We start from the raw sequence: 21,810 nt of genomic DNA on the forward strand, positions 1-21,810 counted from the left end.
ACTTAGTCAATGAGCAGAATATAAAATAGAGATTAATTCATGTGAGTCAGTGTCGGAAGTTAAGATATAGAAAAAATGAATGTGCTCAAATTGGCAGTATTTTTAGTAAGTAGACATGTAAAGGCAATGATGATATTGCTCATCTGAACTACATAAAGGAAGCTCTTTTTATTGTTTGACATTGGCATTCCAATCCCTGTAGTCACCTGTCTACCTCAGGTGCATCACTTGTATAATGGGGCCAATATTATTTACTTACCACATGAACATTTCAAAGATAAAATTATTAATGCTTCTAAGTATCTTACTGTGAAGAAGTAAATTGCTGTAAGTACTTCAAAGGATGAGAGTTCTTATGAACTAAACCATGAAAGTTGTTCTGTGTGAAGAATATTATGAAGGTCTTTAAGTATTTAAGCCATCTTCTTGTAATGTTCCAATAATGTCCTAAGGTTGATTAGGACTTTGCTCCACTCCTTTTACAACGTGTGTTGGATTTTGTGTTTTCTTCTATTTGTGTTCCTCAGCTTTCAAAGACTGATGTAGGATTCTTTCTCTGATCAAGTTGCATTGATTTCTGTAAACAGCTCTGAAGATTGAAACTCCTTTTTTCTTTTTTTTTTTTCTCTTTTCTTTTCTTTTCTTTTCTTTTCTTTTCTTTTCTTTTCTTTTCTTTTCTTTTCTTTTCTTTTATTTTCTTTTCTTTTTTCTTTTTTTCTCTTTTCTTTTATTTTCTTTTTTCTTTTCTTTTTTCTTTTCTTTTCTTTTCTCTTCTCTTCTCTTCTCTTCTCTTCTTTTCTTTTCTTTTCTTTTCTTTTCTTTTCTTTTCTTTTCTTTTCTTTTCTTTTCTTTTCTTTTCTTTTCTTTTCTTTTCTTTTCTTTTCTTTTCTTTTCTTTTCTTTTCTTTTCTTTTCTTTTCTTTTCTTTTCTTTTCTTTTCTTTTCTTTTCTTTTCCCCACCTAATCTTAGGCCAAACCCTTTTTTGTCCCATGTAGATGCTCTTCCTCATAAAGATCTGTTTTTAAATGCCTGTCTGTGTTAATTGCATAGCAATTCTGTTGGCAGATGCTGAGATCTTAATACATTTGCAGTACCCTTTTTTGCCCCTTTTTTGTGTGCTTCCTGTATTCAGTTTTGCACATCAGGGGAAGATTCACTGTGGGCTCAGAGGCTGGCTAGCACAGAACACTGCTGTGGCCCTCCTCACAGCTGTTGTTATTCTGTCTGCCGCAGTGGAGCTGTGTCTTTTAAAGTAGCATGAGCAAAAGCACAGAAAAAAAGAAGACTTTTAGTATGCTCTGGGCAAGTATTTGTCTAAAAAAGCCCCACAAAGAAAAACTACTTGAAGATTGAATATGATGTTTTAAAGTTTTCTGATGCTTATTTGAACTTTCCCTAGATCAGGCAACCTACTTGTTCTTTGTTGTCTGATTTTGAAAAAAGCACACAGCAGTAGCCTCTATGAACAGTTTCCTTCAATGCATCTGAAGATGTCTTTTTTTTGCTTGTACGGTCTCCTGCCATTATGCTGTTTGGATCTGAATACTTGGAGAAAAAAATACCAAGAGCAGATTTCTTTGCCTGGTTCATGGCATTTCTTCTTTCAAAATGAGCAAGAAGTGCTGTAAAGCTGTTGTTGTAGTAATGCTGTTGCTGCTTAGGAAGAAATGAGAGATTATACAAGGTCACAGCAATCAAGAAAAATTAAGACAAGAGGTAGCCAAGCTGCTTTAATGAGTAAAGTAAAGGATCATTTCAGGTGTAATTGCAATTCTGGGCAAAAGTTCAAATAAGATTACCTTTTTTTTTTTTTTTTTTTTTTTTTTTTTTTTTAGTGAATGAGCCCTTTTCATGCCTCTTTTTCACATACACACCCTGATGCGTGTTTATGGTCTCCCCTGTTATCTAAAACCTGGGAGCTGCTGCCCCACCACTTCAGCCATAACTTCCCAAAGGTATTTTCTTTATTAGTAACTGAACACACCTTATCCAAGTGACTCATAGCTGTTTTCAGTTGTCCTCTTCCTGGAGATACTGTAGCTCCCCAGTGTTTCCTCACTGGTGGGATGTAAGTGTGCCTTTCTGCCTCACAGTGGCCACTGTGTCACTCTTTGTTTACTTAAATCATGAAGGCTATATTCAGTCCTCAGCCTGGATGATAATCCAGTGTAAGGATTAGAATAATAAATTTTTTTTTCTTCCTTATAAATGAGTCATAAGGTGGAATGGGAACGGTCATTCCCATTTTGAAGTAGGGTTGCCCTCAGAGCCCTCTTTCTCCTAACATTTGTTCTGTATCCTACACGAAAATCATAACAGTCTCTTTTTTTTTTCTTTTTTTTTGGTCCTCTTCCCTATTCTATCCCACTTAGTATTGTTCACTTTGCCAGTACCAGAAACCAGGAAGAAGTGATGGCACTTCCAGTACAGAAATGAGAAACCAGATCAGTCTTAATTATTTGAGTTAAAAAAAAAAACAAAACTAAAATTACAGTGGAGTTCAGAATCTTTTTGGCTTACCCTGTTTGACCTTTTTGAGCTTCTTGAAAGTGGCAGTGGGGTGGGAGCAGTGTTACAGAGACTTCTGTAAATAAGTGAAATTGACAAACTATTTAGTCGCTATTGCTTACATTAGGTTAGTTTCATAAGTAGTGTTACAGATTACAGTGTCACTGTTTCTTCAAATGCCAAGTGTAGCTGGATGTCCAGGAGCACAAAACGGAATAATGCAAACATGAAAGGAGTATTTCTCAAAAGTCCTTCATGTGTCCCTGATGAATGACTGTTTGTCATGAAGCTTTACTTCTTTCTGACAGTTTATCTAGCCAGTCTGACTGTGGTCCTCCTCCCTCTATCAGCCACTTTTCCTTATTGCCTGCTCTCGACATTGGTGGTATTACAAAGCAGAGAATGAGAACTGAAGGCATTTTCCCTCAGATATGTTTTGGATTTTAAATGCATCACTCTCATAGAGTGATGAAGATGATAGCCTGGCACAAGCTCTGCACTGCCACAGCTCCCTTGCAGGGAGTACATGGATGCATTCACAGCTGGAAAAATTTCTTCATAATACTTGTGTGAAGTGCTTGTGTTCCTACACGTGCCTCCACATTCAGCAGGCCCAGCCCCAGCAAGGAGATATGCCCCATATGGCTCTGTAAAGTAGGACAAATTTTAACTGTGGTTCTAGTTGGAATACATAGTGAGTAATTCAAACTTGAAGAGAAATACTCTAAAAATCAGTGAATTGAGTTGCAATAACTATTTATTTCTTCGGAGAGTGCTCAGGCAGAGAAGGTGATGGCCACAGCTAAAATGTTTGTTACCAGAGAGTTTCCAAGAAAGGTTTCAGCCTAATGTCGTTATGTTTGTGTCTTCAAAGAGTTGCTTTTTTGTGATTTATGGGAATAGGCAGCAGCAGAAATGTACCTTTAAAAAATATTCCTTTTTCCATAGCAGCATCTGAACCAGGATTTCCTGACATCCCTTAATTCTTTTGGAGAGAGCCATTGTAGTGTTCATCCCACAACCTGCAGTTATCTGTCCTTCTCCTGTGGCACATGGGGATATGTACTAGGAGCAGCCCATGTTTTAGGTCTTCATCTGGCTCTGATGCACTTGCTCATTTGTCAGGTATCTGTCCTGCTCTAGCTTCTCAAGGGTCAAATGAAAACTGGCAGTCAAATTCTGTGTTAGTAGCTACCACTGGTTAAATATTTCTGCCCATTGCCATCATCTTTGAGATTTTCTGTGAACTCTGACAGCCTTCAGTCTCGTTGGAGAGCAGTAGATGGCCTCTCCTGCTAATTTGCTCTTTTTTTTTCATGTGCTTCTGAGTGCCAGCATGCTAGCTAAACAGGTATTGGAGCTGTTTCTCATGGTGCCTGAAGCTTATGCATTGCAGCTGCCCTTGCAGTAGCCCCTCCCTCCATGCTCAAAGCAAACATTAATGCAGGCTCTTCTGCTAACACCAAAAGTCATGCAACCTGCCAGTTGGACAGTAAACCCCAGGTGCCCTGTGGGTACAAGTTGTATATCAGGTGAATGGCACAGGGCCTGTTCTCTGCCCATCGGCTGTGAGTATGAGTGATACAGGTATTAAGCATGAAGGCATCACTGCTGGTACATGAAATCTTTGGGCTACAGCGTGTGCTGGGTAAGTGGCTATGTGCTCGCCTTGTGTTTACATTTTCCCTAAGGCAGATAGTTTTGGCCCTTAGCAAAGGCAGAGCGATAGATGTTTATTTGATTGGACCAACAAGGATGTTCTTGCACTATGCCTGCCATTCACAGGTGGACTGGCAAGGAAGAGAAAATTTCTTTCTCTCTGCCTCTTAAGCATCTTGCTGGTCTGTTGAAGAAAAGTATAAAAGCAGAACACATGGCTTTATTTTAGCAAGATTTGGAATTTCTTATAGTTTACTTAGGGTGCAGTTCACCAGATAATCTAGCATGAGCACAGAGGAACTACAGGAAACATTCTTCCTTTCACTTCTTGGCAAAGCAGCCTATGTTCACCTATGTTCTCAGGCTGTTGGACCATACTGTACTGAGGCCATGTAAACAGATAATTTGAACCCCTACTTTTATATTTGGTGTATTCATACAGTCCCTGAAGCCAGGTCAGAGTCTGTGTTCCTGCAGGAACTGGAAGCATCTCTTTGGGTGTATGGTTCAGGCTAAATGTGCCAGATTTGAATAGCGAGGAGCTCTTATTCCTGAGCAAAGGATGAGACTGCCGCCTTTGTACCTTCCTTCTGTGGAATTTTGTGCAGTGCTAGTGTTGCCTGTTGAGGCGCTGAGCTGGCAGTCATAGCCTCGTGGTGCCAAAGGGAGAAGAGTTGCTACCATGTGCTTGCTGTCTTTATGCAGTTGGTTGTGAACCATCTGTGTTCATGCAGCAATAGGCTGTTAATCACAATGACATCACTTAGCATTTAAGTGCTGAGGTACTGCAGTGATGGTAACTTGCAAATTTTGACTTGCTTCCAGCAGCCAGGATGGCTTTGTGATATCACGTACTTTTGATTGTATAAAGCCTACAGCTGAGCACTGTTCTCACTGACCACTACCTGTACAAAAAGGATGTTTGTGTGCACTGATGCATACCCCAGCTGCTCTTGGAAGGGTGACGTCTATGCCATTGACATGCCATACTTTGTGCACAGTAAATTAGTTACTCTTCTTTATTACTTGTCCTTTAAATCTTTTAAGTACAACGCATAGAGCTTTTGAGAGTTTCCCAGTGCCTCTTCCATCTGTTCTAATTCCCAGGTTTACTTTGGAGTTAGATATTTGTCTTTTTCCATTTAATTCTGTTTCAGCTAACTACTAATGACCTTTCTCTTCTGTTACACTCTTGAAAATACACTCAGGACACTGAGCAAAATGGAAATGTTTTAATTGAAATGTTTTCTTTCAGTTTGACATCTTGGTCACTAGTTTAGTTAGCTTCATTCTGAGGAAGGAAAATAAAGAAAAACCTCAGCTATAGTGTAAACTTCAGAATTCAGTGTTTCTTAATGTTACCTAGTCAAAGAGCTGTCTTACTGTTAAAAACGGAAGTAGTGTCCTTGCTGAGTGGGGAGATTTTGGACAGCTGAAGAGGAAATGACTTGCATGGAATGGATTATTGGCATCTAAAGATTTTGCTATGCTGATGGCATCCTTCATTAAAAAAGAAGAGGGAGGGGTGGTTGGTGAGCATGACTCTTTTTATGCACAATGGCCCCTTTATACTGCCCTGCCAGAAAATGAGCATAGATGGAAACTGGACTCGTTCAGATTGATGGGGGTTAGCATTTCTTTGGGGAGAGAAGTGTAGCAGGCAGGGGTAGCTGTGGTTAGCTGTGTCAGCTTCCATGTGGATTTAGGAAAGTATAGTAACATGGGAAACTAAATCCTCCCAGAGAACAGGTGAAACTTAATCTTGGCCTTTAGCTCCTCAATTAACCTTGACACTGTAACACATTGGGCCCTGGATGGGGGAGGCATCTTAGAGTGGTTCTTAAATAGGATCTTAAACAGGGGATGAAATGTCATTGTTTTCCTGGAACAGACAACATGACAGGAATTAATAATGGGTAACAGAAAAGATCCCCAACTAATAAGATCACTCCTGAACCCGCTCTGCACAACATACAGACAAGGACTAATTCTCCTAGGTGAGTCTTAGCTACAAAAATGTTATGGAAGAGGGAGTTTAAGAAAAAGACATTTGAGATAGCTTAGATGCAACAAGCGTACCTAACTGCATTGGCTACTCTGTGTGAAAAGCAGAAAGGTACAGCAAAAAGTAATTTGCTTCTGACAGTAAGAAAATGGCATGTATCTAGTGGTAGGTATGATCACAGGTTGTAGCCTGAACTGATGACACAAGCTGAGGGGTTCACTTAATGCCCTGTGTATGCTTACACATTCTTGGTTTGGTGCAGCCTGTCAGTTACAGATAAATGTCTTCTAAAATGTGACTCAGAGCAGTTTTCTGCTTTGTTTAACAGGACTTTATGGTATTTGAATATTTTTATTTGTCCAGTGTAGCCATAGTTAAGTCACTTAAAATCCAAGTATGTAATTTTAAAAAATTTTAAAAATGTCATGGCTATGGGGTTTATGATTCACCTTTTGTCAGATTGCAGCTCTGACACATTTGTGTTGTTTCATTTCACTGAATGAGATTGCTAATCAGGTAAAATAGGTCTAAACTATTAAAGTTGGTAAATTAAGTGAATTCTGCATGATTTTGCATCATTCCTGCAGCCAGAATGAACAGATTCAATTTACCTTTTCTGTAAAATAATGTTTTGTAGTTCTTTGTGTGCATTTTTGTCTGTCTTTGGCAGTAGTACAGGTGGTTGGGCTTTCTTTATTCTAGGATCACCTTAACCACTACTTTGTGGAGAAAACTATGTTTTCTTCTTTCTGAGAGTGACTGTAAGGAATTCAAGGATCTATTTCTAAAGAAGTATATTGTGTGTCAGTTGGGATAAAGCGAACAGCAGTGAACCATGGGTCATGCAAAACTCTCAGCATAGAAGGTGAATGATATGTAAGTGCAGTAAGAAATAAAGTAATGGGTTGGGACTATACTGAGTAAGATCTTGGATGCAGACCAGGGAGATCATAGCCAAAGGGCTGATAGCCCAAGATTAAGACCAAGTGAACCTCTTGCTATACATTCAGTGAGCTCAATGAGAAAATTCTTTGACCACAGGTTACTTTACAAGACATCAGCCTGCGGGTGACAGTTAGGGAAGGTCTGTCTCAAACAGGGAAAAATCTGTGTGTCTCATGGCCAGGTGTGAATTACTGTGTCTCCCTGCCTCAAAACGTGGTGGGACCATTGACTTAGCTAAAGTGTATCTATACCAATGAACACAGCATGGGTAGCAAGCAGGAAGAACTGGAAGCCATGGTGCAGTGAAAGCAGCTGTGACATAGTAGCCATCATGGAAATGTGGTGGGATTAGTCGTACAACTGGAGTGCTGCAGTTGATGGATACCAACTTTTCAGAAAGGATAGGCAAGGAAAGAGAGGTGGTGGGATGTCTCTCTGTGTCAGGGAAGGAAATGAATGTCTAATGCTTGGTTACAGTGATGATAGACTTGAGTGTTTGTGGGTAAGAATCAAGGAGAAGGCCAACAAGGGAGATACTATGGTGGTAGTCTGTTACAGACTTCCCAAGCAAGGTGACAGGGCTGATGAAATAGTCTATGAGAGCTGCAGAGTTTTCACAGTCACTACCTCTTGTTCTGGTGGGAAATTTCAACTTCCCAGATGACTGCTGGGAATACAGTACTGTGAGAGGAAACTGCCCTAGAGGTTCCTCTAGTGTGTGGGAGATAACTTGCTGAAACAACCGATGAATGAGCCAGCTAGGGAAGGTGCCTTCCTGGAGCTGCTGCTTGTTAACAGGGAAGGACTTGTAGGGAATGTAGTAATTGGAAGCTGTCTTGGGAATAGTGACCATGAAATGATTAAGTTTTAAGCTCTCAGAGAAGTAAGGAGGGGACGTTTAGCAGAATGGCTGTCTTGGACTTCCATATGGCTGATTTAGTCCTGTTCAGGAGACTGATTGACAAAGTCCCTTGGGGGTCTGTCCTGAAAGGTGGAGGAGATAAGGAGGGCTGGACACTCTTTAAGAAGGAAATCTCAAACGCACAGGAGGAGGCCATCCCCATATCCTGAAAGATCGGCCAATGAGCAGTGAGGCCTGCAAGACTGAACAGAGAGTTTTGGCTGGAGCTCAGGAATGAAAGGAGAGTTTATGGCTTTGAAAGAGGAAGCAGGCCATTGAGGAGGACTATAAAGATATGATGAGACACTGCAGGGAGAAAATTAGAAGGGTCAAAGCCCAGCTTGAACTTAATTTGGCTACTGCTGTGAAAGATAACAAAACATGTTTCTATAAATACATTGACAGCAGAAGGAGAGCCAAGGAAAATCTCCTTCCTTTAATGGACACAGAAGGAAACGTAGTGACAAAGGATCAGGAAAAGGCCAAGGTACTTAATACCTTGTTTGCCTCAGTCTCTAGTGGCAAGAGTAGCTATTCTGTGGGTAACCAGCTCCCTGAGGTGGAAGACAGGAAAGGAAAAGGGAACGAGGCTGCCATGTTCCAAGGAGAAATGTTTAGTGACCTGCTACACTGTTTAGATGCATACAAGTCTGTGGTACCAAACCACCCAGGGGTACTGAAGGAGCTGTTGGAAATGCTTGCCAGGCCACTTCCCATCATTTTTCAGTAGTTCTAGTCCAGTAGGCTAACTGATGAAGCCCTGGTGGACCAGAGTTTAGCAAATGTGACACCCTTCTACAGAAAGGTCTAGAATGAGGATCCAGGCAACTACCTGTCAGCCTGACTTTTGTGCCAGGGAAAGTCATCTTGATTGATATCATGCATCATGTGTGGGACAAGAAGATGATTTGGCCCGGTCATTGTGGGTTTATGAAGAGCAGGTCTTGCAGAGCCAACCTGATCTCCTTCTATGACAAGGTGACCTCTACTTAGTGAATGAGGGAAAGATTGTGTATGTTTTTTACCAGTACCCTTCTGGACAAACTATCTGCTTGTGGCTGGGGCATGCATATACTAGCTGAATGTCCAGCCCTAAAAGATTTGCGGTGAATGGAATTGGTGGGCAGCTGGTGGCCAGTTACAAGTGTTGTCCCCAGGGTTTAGTATTTGGGCCAGTTCTGTTAACATCTTTATCGGTAATTTAGGTGAGGGGATCAAGTGCACCCTCAGTAAGTTTGTAAGTTGGGTGGGTATGTCAATCTGATGAAGGGCAGGGAGGCTCTGCAGAGACATCTGGACAGGCTGCATGGATGGGCTGAGGCCAGTGGTGTGAGATTCAGCAAGGCCAGGTGCTGGGGCCTTCAATGTTATTGGCTTCGGAATGAGTGTCTAGAAAACTGCCTGGCATAGAAAGACCTGGGGATGTTGACTGACAGCTGAATATGAGCCAGCAGTGTGCTCAGATGGCCAAGAATGGAATCCTGGCTTGTATCAGGAATAGTGTGACCAGCAGTAGTAAGGAAGTGATCATCCTCCTCTACTTGGTAGTGGAGAGGCCATACCTCAAGTCTTGTGTTCAGTTTTGAGCCCCTCACTTCAAAAAGAGGACATTGAGGTCCTGGAGCATGTCCAAAGAAGAGCAATTAAGCTGGTGAAAACAACTCTTATGGGGAATAGCTTAGGGAACTGGGGTTGTTTAGTCTTCAGAAGATGAGGCTGAGGGGAGACATCATTGTACTCTACAAGTGCCTGAAAGGAGGCTGGAGCAAGGTGGAGGTTGGTCCCTTCTCACATGCAACAAATAACAGCACAAGAGGAAATGTCCAAAAGTTGTGCAAGGAGAGGTTCAAGTTGGATATTGCAAATAAATTAATCACCAAAAGAGTTGTAGCCAGGTGGGGGTTGGTGTCTTCTCCCAGGCAACCAGCAACAGAACAAGAGCACACACAGTATCACAGTGTCGCCAAGGTTGGAAGAGACCTCGAGGATCATCGAGTCCAACCTGTCACCACAGACCTCATGATTAGACTATGGCACCAAGTACCAGTTGTCAAGCATTGGAGAGGCTGCCCAGGGAAGTGATGTAGCTACTGTCCCTGGAGGTATTTAAAAGATACATGGGTGTGGTACATAGGGCATGGTTTAGTGACAGTGACTTAGCAGTAGTAATGGTGAGAGGTTGGTACTTGATCTCAGTGGTCTCATCCAGCGCCAACAGCTCTATGATTCTATGACATGCAAGTAATAGTTTGAGAGACAGATGAGATTCCTTCTTTTTTTTCCCTCCTTTCTTGAAGAATGCTAAGTCTAAGCCTGCCTTCATAGGCAGGTGTAAGTGAGAAGTCATAGAGAAGAACAAGTGAAGGGTGAAGAAAAGAGGTAAGGGAAACACATTGCACATTGCACATTGGAATGGGCTGCCTGAGGAGGTGGTGGAGTCACCATCACTGGAGGTTTTTAGGAGAAGACTTGACGGGGTACTTGGTGCCGTGGGTTAGTTGCTTGGGCGGTGTTGGATTGGTTGATGGGTTGGACGCGATGATCTTGAAGGTCTCTTCCAACCTGGTTTATTCTATGTATTCTATGTATTCTAAACTATGAGGGGAGATTTCTGTGTCCAAGTGAGAAGACTAGAAGAGGTGAGAAGGTAGAGAATTTCTTGAACTGTGATGGGGGCAAAGGAAATGATTGTAATGCAGCTAAGGCAAATATTGCTATATAACTAATGGAAAGCAAGCCAAATATAGCAAAAACTACAACCTTTTCAAGTTTTGTACAGGAAGGATTGAGTTTATCCTGTGTAAAAAATAGAAAAACAGAAAGGGATCAAGATAGGAGCCCAAAGGCATGGAGAGTTGCTGGGATTGTCAACACAATAGTTAATTATGATGAGGAAGACAGGAGTAACTTCTGGTTGGAAGAGTGACAGGAGCAGGGGTAGTGGCATTTTTTTCTTTTGTTAGTCTAGGGGAGGTCCCAATCTGGCTCTGAAAGGGAGGCCCCCAATGTCATGGAGAGGAACAAGACAATCAATTAGAAAGCAAATGAAGAAAGAAGGGAATTGGATACTGAAAGAAAGGGTAAAGACAGTGAGAGGGGAGGATTGAAAGCTGTGGAGAATATCAGCTCAGACAAACTCTGATGAAGGGAGGGAAATACTGGATGATATGTTCTAGAACAACAGTGTAAGAGTTTTTCTAGGTGAGACCAGTGTTGGGAATATGCACCTTATAAGTGTCTTTCAAAGGTTGCCAGAATGATTCCAGACATTTCTAAAGGCTCCCAACCTGAAATCTTGCAGTGGAACTGTATGGTTGTGAGGCTGGTTTGTTAGTGTGGAATTTGATTCCAGGAGGTATGCATGTTTCAAAATAACATGAAGCTGGAGGAAGAAATATGTGTTTATGTTGTAAGAGATGTCCTGCCCCATAGCTAATAACTGTCCTGCAGTCACCTGTCTTTGGCAGTGTCCCTCACTGAGTCTGCATAATTATGAATTTCACTGCACCTTTTAAAGAAAACAAAATGAGAAAAGAAAAATATTTGAACTGCAACTTGCGATGAACCAAACTCTGTACAGTGGCACTCAGCCTGGTACCTGGCTGTGATGTCTGTGCTGGTTTATTTAATGTAAGCTGTGCTATACAAGTGGCCAGAAGACTCTGCCAGGGCCACTACTACTCCATATCCTTGAGCAACACATTTGAATGGCTTTAAATACATCCAGGGATGGTGATTCAACCACTTCCCTGGGCAGCCTGTTCCAGTCTTTGATAACCCTTTTGGTACTGAAAATGTTCTTAATGCGTAACCTAGACCTCTCCTGGCATGACTTGATGCCATTTCCTCTTGTTCTATCATTTGTCACAGTATCACAGTATCACCAAGGTTGGAAGAGACCTCAAAGATCATCGAGTCCAACCTGTCACCACAGACCTCATGACTAGACCATGGCACCAAGTGCCACATCCAATCCCTTCTTGAACACCTCCAGGGACGGTGACTCCACCACCTCCCTGGGCAGCCCATTCCAATGAGGAATGACTCTCTCCGTGGAGAACTTTCTGCTCACCTCGAGCCTAAACTTCCCCTGGCACAGCTTGAGACTGTGTCCTCTCGTTCTAGTGCTGGTTGCTAGAAAGAAGAGACCAACCCCTTCCTGGCTACAACCACCTTTCAGGTAGTTGTAGAGAGCAATGAGGTCTCCCCTGAGCCTCCTCTTCTCCAGGCTAAACAATCCCAGCTCCCTCAGCCTCTCCTCATAGGGCTTGTGCTCAAGGCCTCTCCACCAGCCTCTTTGCCCTTCTCTGGACACGTTCAAGTGTCTCAATGTCCTTCCTAAACTGAGGGGCCCAGAACTGGACTTGTCAGAAGAGAGCAACACTCACCTCTCTACTTTCAGGTAGTTGTAGAAGGCAATAAGCTCTTCCCCCAGTCTCCTTTTCTTCAGTCTAAACAGCCTCAGCTCCCTGAGCCACTCCTCATAAGACTTATTCTCAAGACCCCTCACCAGCTTCATTGCCCTTTTCTGGACCTGTTTCAGCACCTCAATGTCGCTTACACTGCAGTGCTCAAAACTGAACACAATACTCAGGGTGCAGCCTCACCAGGGCCAAGTACATGATCACTTCCCTAGTCCTGCCAGCCATACTATCCCTGATGCAGGCCAGTATGCTGTTGGCTTTCTTTGTCATCTGTGCACACTGCTGGCTCATGTTCAGCCAGCTGTCCATCTACGCCTGCAGGTCCCTTTCTGCTGAGCAGTTTCTGGCCATTCTGCTCCAAAATAGCATTGCATGAGGTTGTTGTGACCTAAGAGCAGGATCCAGTGCCTGGCCTTGCTGAAGCCCATTTGCTTGGCCTGAGCCTGTCCAGGTCCCTCTGAAGAGGCTTCCTACCCTCAAGCAGATCAACACTCCCACCTAACTTGTCGTATGCAAACTTACTGAGCATGTTCTCAATCTCTTCATCAAGATCATTGATAAAGATACTAAACAGGAGTGGCACCAGCACTGAGCCCTGGAGAGCATTAGCTGGATTTAATAATGCATTCACTACCACTTTCTGGACCCAGTCATTCAGACCGTGTTTGATCCAGCAGAGTGTATGCCTGTCTAGGCTTAGGGCAGCTATTTTTTAACATGAATATGTGGACAGCAGTATCCACAGCCTTTCCCTCATATATCAAGCTGGTAACCTTGTCACAGAAGGAGATGAGTTTCATTAAGCAGAACCTGCCCTTCCTGAACCTGTGCTGATTGGGCCTGATTGCCTGATTGTCCTGTAAATGGTGTTGTTATGGCACTCAAGATGATTTGTTCCATGACCTTCCCTGGCACTGAGGTCAGACTGATAGGTCTGCTGAGACCTCCCCAGTTAGACAGGACTGCTGAGAAATCGTGAAGAGTGGCTTGATAATCACATCCACCAACTCCTTCCACACTCTTGGATGAAACCCATCTGGCCCCATAGACTTGTGTATGTCTAGCTGGTTCAGTAGATCACTCACCTTTCCTTGTAGATTGTGGAGGTTTCCTGTTCCTCATCCCTGTTTGCAGTTTGAGGGGCTGGCTACTCAGCAAACATCTAGATCTGCTACTAAAGACTGAGGCAAAGAAGGCATTAAGCATTTCAGCCTTTTCCTTATCTTTAGCCACTGTGTTTCCCCTTGCATCCAAATAAAGGATGAAGATTCTCTCTGTTCCTCCTTTTGTTGTCAATATATTTCTAGAACCATTTTATATTAGCTTTTACAGGAATAGTTGTAGTCGGGCTTTGGCTTTTCTAACTTTCTCCCTGCACAGCTTCACTGTGTCTTCATAGTCCTGTAATCCTGAGTGTCATATGGATGAACACAAATATATATTTTAAAAATTTGACAGCATCTATATTATGGAGCCTAAAGTATATAAAAAGTGAAACCTTTGATTTGTCACCTAGAGTTGCTTCATGCTGTCTTGAATCAGTTTCAATTTTCTTCTCATTAATAGTTTGTAAACATGCTGGTTTAGAGGAAGCTTGAAAAAAGATCTGCTTGGATATGTAAAAAAATGGAGTTAGGAGAACACTATGGGAGCTCATTAATAATTCAGGATAGCTGGTTTCAGTTTCCCTTCCTTCTTTTCACAAGGCAAAATTTGATCAATGCTTTCCTTTCAAGGTCACAACTGTTACTTGGTCTTTGTCCTTCTCACAACCCTTGCCCAACCATACGAGTGTTTTGGATGATTTAATTACTAGTTTAATTGAAGTTGTCATCAATAACTCTTAGTGTAGCCAGGCTCAGAGAGAAAGCTGTATTATTACAGGAGAGGGATCTGCTCTGATTTAAGTATAGGGGTGCTGTCCTCATGAATGTCTTTGTGTCAGTGATGAAAGGGGCTTTCCCCCTCCCTTTCCTATTCCCTGTAATTCTGTGGTTGCATTATGGACAGGAAAGCTGTGAAACCATGACATATCATATCTCAGATACTTTATTTTGCAAGATAAAAAAGAATTGAATTTGAAAAAGATGAGTTTCTGTCTTTGCAAGGAAAAAGATGTTTCCACTACTGGAGTAATAATAATTCTTAATGTACTTTGGCAATTTGTTTCCAGAACCACAAGTGAAAGGTATATTAAAAAAATATAAAAGATAAGAGGGGGTTTGTGTGCTTTCTTTGGTAAATCTTGGGTACCTCATTTTCCTTTAATGAGAAATTAGTTCTTTCAAGACTAGATAAACTTTTGTTACATGCTCAATAACTAGCCTCATTTTTCTGAAGATGTATTTTAAATACCAATAGGAGTACCAGATTCAGTATTTTAATTACAGTAAAGGAAACAATGTTTCTCTCATGCAAGATAAAACCTTAGTATTTCTTCTTTTTATGAAGAAATGCCATAAGCAGTCACTCAGAGATGTAGAATATCTTTACATATTTTGTTTGCAAACCTGTTAAAGTGTTGTATCAGCCAAGCGTTGTCTTTCTGAATAGGCTGCTAACAGGTTTTATGCTATAACAAGAGACAAGGCTGCCTGTCCTTACAGATATGCTTCAGTAGACATCCTATGGCTGAACAGGGTCTGTTTTTTTATATTCTGTATTACAAAAATGTTAAATTTAAGATATTTTAGCTTGAGTAGAATGAACTGGATGTATTTGTAGGAGCTAAGATTTAGGGTATCATTTCTACCTTCTGCATTTTAGGAAAATCTGGACTGGGTAAAGTTCTGAAGTCATGACAGAGTTTAGAGTTTTAATAATTTCAAGCACAAGCTCCTGGAGAACAGCTTTACCATGGAATATTTTGAACACATTTAATGATGTTTGCTGAGCGTAATGGATTCAAATTTCCTGTGGGTCATAATCCCTAATCAGTCAAAGAATATCCATAGTTCACTTTGCTTATTCTACTGACATAATATTTGATATGACTCAAATCAGTTTCTTATATACTCTATTGAATTTGTGCTGTTCATAAAATGGTAGTAATTGAAAAACTATTTCTGTTCTAATCTTGCTTTTCTGTATGGAACTACTACCTTAGTATAGTTTCCAAGGAAAAAGCAGTGACTCACATGGAGTATGTTGGAGGGAATTTGTGTGTGTGTGTGTGTATATATACTTTTTTTTAATAGTATGTATATATATATGCACACACACTATATAGTGTAGTGTATATGTATGGTATGTTTAAGTAGATGGTACAAGTTGAGCCCTGCAATTTGGCTAGAATTTTCTTTGGAAAGTTTTAAAATCTGAGACATTTAACACTATATTGAATTCATAAGGTTTGTCCAGGTTTATAGGCCACAGATCCGTTGCTTTTGCACAGGAGGTTAATTTTTTTCATGTTGCAAAAGATACTTAGTCCTAATATCAGAAAATTCTCAGGGCAAAGAGTCTTGAATTTGGGAATCTTGTGTTTACCATCATTGCAATCTGTCATGATGAACTACTTTGGCCTAGAACAGGAGATGTGAAAACCTGTTGTTTTGCTACACTGGTTTCTCCTGCCTTACAGGTGATAGTGAGTGATCACCAGGGTCTCTGGCACAACAGGTGGCAGTGTGCAGAAGCTTTGTAGGGAATGCAGAGTGGTGAAGGTTAATTTCAGTAGTTGGGAGTAAGGAGTTGGGCCGGGTGCTGAACAAGCTATTTTCATGTTATGTCTTCTGAGGATTGTTTAATGCAGTGAATTAGTGACTTGGCTGCTACTGATTTGGGTTTTTGTCTGTATATGATCCCCAGCAAAAGCAAAAGACACAGACAAAAAGAACCCCAAAATCCCAAGCAAAAAAGTTTTCCAACGAGTAAGTATTGACCCTTGACTTCAGAGGTGGCCATCTGTGCATTAAGATCATATTTACAGACAAAGAATTTGGACAGTGACTGAAGAATATCTCCTCACTGCTGGTCATAAAGCATGATATTACATTTATTTTCATAAATATGTTTAAGCCATTAATATTTCTAAACACACATGTAAAAGTTGTGTCTGGTAAAGTCCAATTGAAAAAAAATACCAGATAATAATGGAAGTCATCCTCATGGGCTTGTTAACTATGAAAAATGTGAACAATTGAGAAGTATTAATTGTCCTGCAGAGTAGGATTGAAAGTAAAGCAGTTTGTGAAGAATTATAAATATTAAAAAAAAAAAGGAAAAAAAAAAAGAAGAGTAGATTTGGCAATCACAAATCAAACCCTTGACAACTGCATTAATGGTAATGCATTCCATTCCAGTTCATGGTGAAGTAAAAGGAGTTGGTCTGGTAGATCAAATATGGCTTTCATTGCAAGACTGCGACAATGAAGGTGAGATGATAAAGCTATTCAGACTCCTAACCTATAAAGAACAAAAACTATGTTGTTTTTAAAAATAGTCTTGTGAGTTTACAGAAATATTTATTCTTAGAGTAGACATCATTCTAAAATACTACACTTGTTTACAGATGTATTTTTGGGATGTATCTATCCTATTATGTATATATGTACATGTATGCATACATTTTTAGATGAAAAAATATCTGTGCAGTGAAAATGATGAATAATTAATGATGCATGTTAGGCTCCCTAACATCCATTAGGCTCTGGGAAATTCTTTTTGTGTAAATGTGTCAGAGCTTTGAACAGGACTTGAAAAGGATTTTATTCTATTGAAATATCTGAAAATTTCTGATGGGCTAAATAACACTGTGAGAATGTAACTTGCTCCCTTGTTTTGCTCATTACAAATACATTGTGAAGCAGCTGGTAAGAGTGCATTTGGTGTAAACAAACCCAGCTGTATATCTGGGGAAAAGTCCCAAATACCATGTTTAGACTAGTATCTTTAGACAAGTGGGTTTTCTTCCTCTTCCTCTTCCTCTTCCTCTTCCTCTTCCTCTTCCTCTTCCTCTTCCTCTTCCTCTTCCTCTTCCTCTTCCTCTTCCTCTTCCTCTTCCTCTTCCTCTTCCTCTTCCTCTTCCTCTTCCTCTTCCTCTTCCTCTTCCTCTTCCTCTTCCTCTTCCTCTTCCTCTTCCTCTTCCTCTTCCTCTTCCTCTTCCTCTTCCTCTTCCAAATTTGTTAACATGTTTTCTGTCATCATCATATTTTCCATTCCAGACAGGAGTAAAATAATAAGAGCTCTCAAGTGCCCATTGATACATTTTTTGGCCAGAATGTAAAAAAAAAGTGCTTTCTGTTCCATCAATATTGATTGATGGCATCAAGCTTAAATAATTAGAACCAGGCAAATGCTAGGATTTTGCACCCTGTATTAACAAAATTGGTACAATTATTTTGAAAAACACTTAACCAGTTGCAATACTAGCATGCATTTCACATAACTGACTCACCTCTTCCTTTGTGCTTCAAGTAATCAGAAATAATTCAATTCTGTATTATCTCTTAAGTGGTCTCTGTGGAAAGTAGGAGTGTGGTTTGCATGTACTATGTAATTTCACTTGGTTCTGGGCAAAGTACAGCAGTGGTTGATGCTACCAGAATGCCATCAAAGCAAATGGGGCAGGTTGCACTCTTATTCTCAGAGAAGGACATTGGTCATGTCAGCCTGACCTCAGTGCTAGGGAAAGTGATGAAACAGATTATCCTGGCAGCAATAACTGCGCACCTGAAGGATGGCCAAGGGCTCGGGTCCAGCCAACATGGATTTAGGAAGGGCAGGTCCTGCCTCTCCAACCTGATCTCCTTCTATGATCAGGTGACCCGTCTGGTGGACGTGGGGAGGCCTGTGGATGTGGTCTACCTGGACTTCAGCAAGGCCTTTGACACTCTCCCCCACAGTAAACTGCTGGCTAAGCTGTCAGCTCGTGGTTTGGACCGCAAAACTCTGTGCTGGGTTAGGAACTGGCTGGAGGGCCGAGCCCAGAGAGTGGTGGTGAATGGCGCCACATCCAGCTGGTGGCCAGTCACCAGTGGCATCCCCCAGGGATCAGTGCTGGGCCCCATCCTCTTTAATATCTTCATTGATGATATGGTTGAGGGGGTTGAGTCTGTCATCAGCAAGTTTGCAGATGACACCAATTTGGGAACAGATGTTAGTCAGTTAGAGAGAAGAAAAGCTCTGCAGAGGGACCTCGACCGACTGGACAGATGGGCAGAGTCCAATGGGATGGCATTTAACAAGTCCAAGTGCCAGGTGCTGCACTTTGGCCACGGCAACCCCATGCAGAGCTACAGGCTGGGGTCAGAGTGGCTGGAGAGCTCCCAAACAGAGAGGGACCTGGGGGTGCTGATTGACACCCGCCTTAACATGAGCCAGCAGTGTGCCCAGGTGGCCAAGAGGGCCAATGGCATCCTGGCCTGTATTAGGAATACATCCTGGCCAGCAGGAGCAGGGAGGTCATTGTGCCCCTGTACTCTGCATTGGTTAGGCCACACCTTGAGTCCTGTGTCCAGTTCTGGGCCCCTCAGTTTAAGAAGGACATCGAGACACTTGAACATGTCCAGAGAAGGGCAACAAGGCTGGGGAGAGGCCTTGAGCACAAGCCCTATGAGGAGAGGCTGAGGGAGCTGGGATTGTTTAGCCTGGAGAAGAGAAGGATCAGGGGTGACCTCATTGCCCTCTACAACTACCTGAAAGGTGGTTGTAGCCAGGAAGGGGTTGGTCTCTTCTCCCAGGCAACCAGCACCAGAACAAGGGGACACAGTCTCAAGCTGTGCCAGGGGAGGTTTAGACTCGAGGTGAGGAGAAAGTTCTTCACTGAGCGAGTCATTCGTCATTGGAATGTGCTGCCCAGGGAGGTGGTGGAGTCGCCGTCCCTGGAGGTGTTCAAGAGGAGACTGGACGTGGCACTTGGTGCCGTGGTCTAGTTGTGAGGTCTGTCGAGACAGGTTGGACTTGATGATCCTTGGGGTCTCTTCCAACCTTAGTTATACTGTGATACTGTGATTATCTCCCCCATTCCTCAAACAAGGTGGCCTCATACGTACTCTGAAATGTAAATAATTTGTGACTCAGAATCATGCTGGGACATTTTCTAGGAGACTGCTATTTATCTTGAGTTGAAATGGTACCATAATTTAATATAGACTAAATAATTGTGCACAAAATAGAAGATGCACCCTTGCTTAGTCCTGGATTCAAGTCACAATGTGCTGTGGACCTCTTAATCTTTGAGATTTTTGGCTTACTAGATGGGCTTACAAGCAGCTAGACTTGCACATCTCATTTATACCAAAGAGTTAATGACTTGTTAACTACTGTTTGGTTCTTATTGTTTGTCAATTCCATATCTGAATTCTCATTATTACTCTGGTGAAGTGGAGTCGTTGAAGCTCTAGTTTGCAGCAGCCTGGCTCCAAGATAGTCTGAGTTTATTTTCTGGGTGGAAGCTGGAGGGGTGAGTGTGAGATGGGAACCCCATCTCAGGAAAGAAAGTCAAATAAAAGTTCTGCTGCTGATTATTGCTTTGATTATTAGCGGTTACAGTAACACAGTTGGAGAGCACCAACTTTACCAATGCCAGTAACATCATGACCAAAGCAATACAGGAACTCCTGACCTGCAATTTTTGTAGGCTGGGACCTGTTTGATTTCTAGACCCCAAAATTAGGCAGTCATTTTGTTTGCCTGACCAAAGAAGAACCAGGCCTGTTAGTTTGTCTCTTTGTTGATTGAAAAGGCCAGGAAGGTTTGGAAGTCACCAAGGTGAAGGGCTCCAGAGCAGAGGACCTGCAGCACAGGAACATATCTAGAGCAGCAAAACCAATTTGGAACCCAACTGGAGGTCCCATGCAGGCATACATCCATGCAGGTCTCCATCTGCAGGGAGTGAGATAGAACCCACCATTAGTAAGGTTGCAGATGACTCCAAGCTGGGGACAGGTGTCTATCTGTTAGAGGGTAGGAGGGATCTGCAGAGGGACCTTGACAGGCTGGACAAATTGGCAGAGTCCAACATGATGGCATTTAAGAAGTCCAAGTACCGGGTGCTGCACTTTGGCCAGAACAACCCCATGCAGTGCTACAGGCTGGGGTCAGAATGGCTGGAAAGCAGCCAGGAAGAAACGGACCTGGGGGTGCTAGTTGACAGCTGGATGAACATGACCCAGCAGTGTGCCCAGGTGGCCAGGAAGGCCAGTGGCATCCTGGCCTGTATCAGGAATAGGGTGGCCAGCAGGAGCAGGGAAGTCATTGTGCCCCTGTACTCAACACTAGTTAGGCTGCACCTTGAGTACTGTGTCCAGTTCTGGGCCCCTCAATTCAAGAAGGACATTGAGATACTTGAATGTGTCCAGGCAAGAGCAACGAGGCTGTTGAGTGGTCTCCAGCACAAGCCCTATGAGGAGAGCCAGAAGGAGCTGGGGTTGCTCAGCCTGGAGAAGAGGAGGCTTAGGGGAGACCTCATTGCTCTCTACAGCTACCTGAAAGGAGGTTGTAGCTAGGTGGGGGTTGGTCTCTTCTCCCAGGCAACCAGTGGCAGAACAAGAGGACACAGTCTCAAGCTGTACCAGGGGAAGTTTAGGCTTGAAGTGAGGAGAAAGTTCTTCACAGAAAGAGTGATTTGCCATTGGAATGAGCTGCCCAAGGAGGTGGTGGTGTCACCATCCCTGGAGGTGTTTAAAAAAAGATTGGAGCCATGGTTTAGTTGTCAGGTTGTGTTAGGTATTAGGTAATAGGTTGGACTTGATGATCTCTGAGGTCTTTTCCAATCTGGTTGATTCTGATTCTTCTGTGAGTGCCTGAGCCTGTCACTCACACCAGAGGGCAGCAGAGACACCACCTGTGTATGGTGTGACCAGGTGAATAATCTGCTCAGCCTGGAGGCAGAGCTGGAAGACAAAGTGGAAAGATAGATTGGTGGAGCTACATTCTACTATCCTTGAAGCAAAGGCAGAAGATGTAGGTTCCAAATGAGGCAGAGGATCCCCTGTGTTCTTGCCACCAGGCAGAAGGAAGGACGTAAGAGATGAGGAAGAGTGGGAACAGCTTCCTGCTCTGGATGGCAAGAGAATCACCTCCCATCCTCCCTCATCTTTCCAGTTGCCCTTATACAACAAACAGGGGGCTTTGGAACTTGAGGGTCAGGCAAATGAGGTTGTAGGTGAAGTTTCATCCAGGGAGTTGGCTAGGGTGAGCCAGTCAGTCCTATGCATTATGACTACTTCTACTAAGACAAAAACAAGGGTAATTGTTTTAGGTAATTCCCTTCTGAGGGGCATTGAGGGCCAAATTTGCCAACCAGACATAGTCATCAAGGTGAGATGGTGGAGTTGCTCTTTATGTGAGAGACCAACTGCAGTGTACTGAGCTCTGCCTGGGTGGCGAAGAAGAATTAATTGAAGGTGTGGTGTCAAGAATAA

The 21,810-nt window shown here is 42.5% G+C and overlaps 1 protein-coding gene across 8 annotated transcripts in view; it reads left to right on the forward strand.

The window, feature by feature from the left end:
• The window catches only part of NTRK2 (neurotrophic receptor tyrosine kinase 2), a 222,050-nt gene that overhangs the window by 68,301 nt on the left and 131,939 nt on the right, over positions 1 to 21,810 (forward strand). For 3 of the 8 annotated variants that reach the window (XM_054178966.1, XM_054178962.1, XM_054178963.1), the window contains exon 12: positions 16,747 to 16,818. The exons of the other annotated variants lie outside the window; for them this stretch is intronic. In XM_054178966.1, the coding sequence (XP_054034941.1) occupies positions 16,747 to 16,818 (72 nt within the window). The remainder of the gene's footprint in view (positions 1 to 16,746; positions 16,819 to 21,810) is intronic. 8 annotated transcript variants of the gene reach the window in all.

The sequence above is a fragment of the Dryobates pubescens genome, chromosome Z, assembly GCF_014839835.1.
Source record: "Dryobates pubescens isolate bDryPub1 chromosome Z, bDryPub1.pri, whole genome shotgun sequence".
Taxonomy (NCBI): Eukaryota; Metazoa; Chordata; class Aves; order Piciformes; family Picidae; genus Dryobates; species Dryobates pubescens.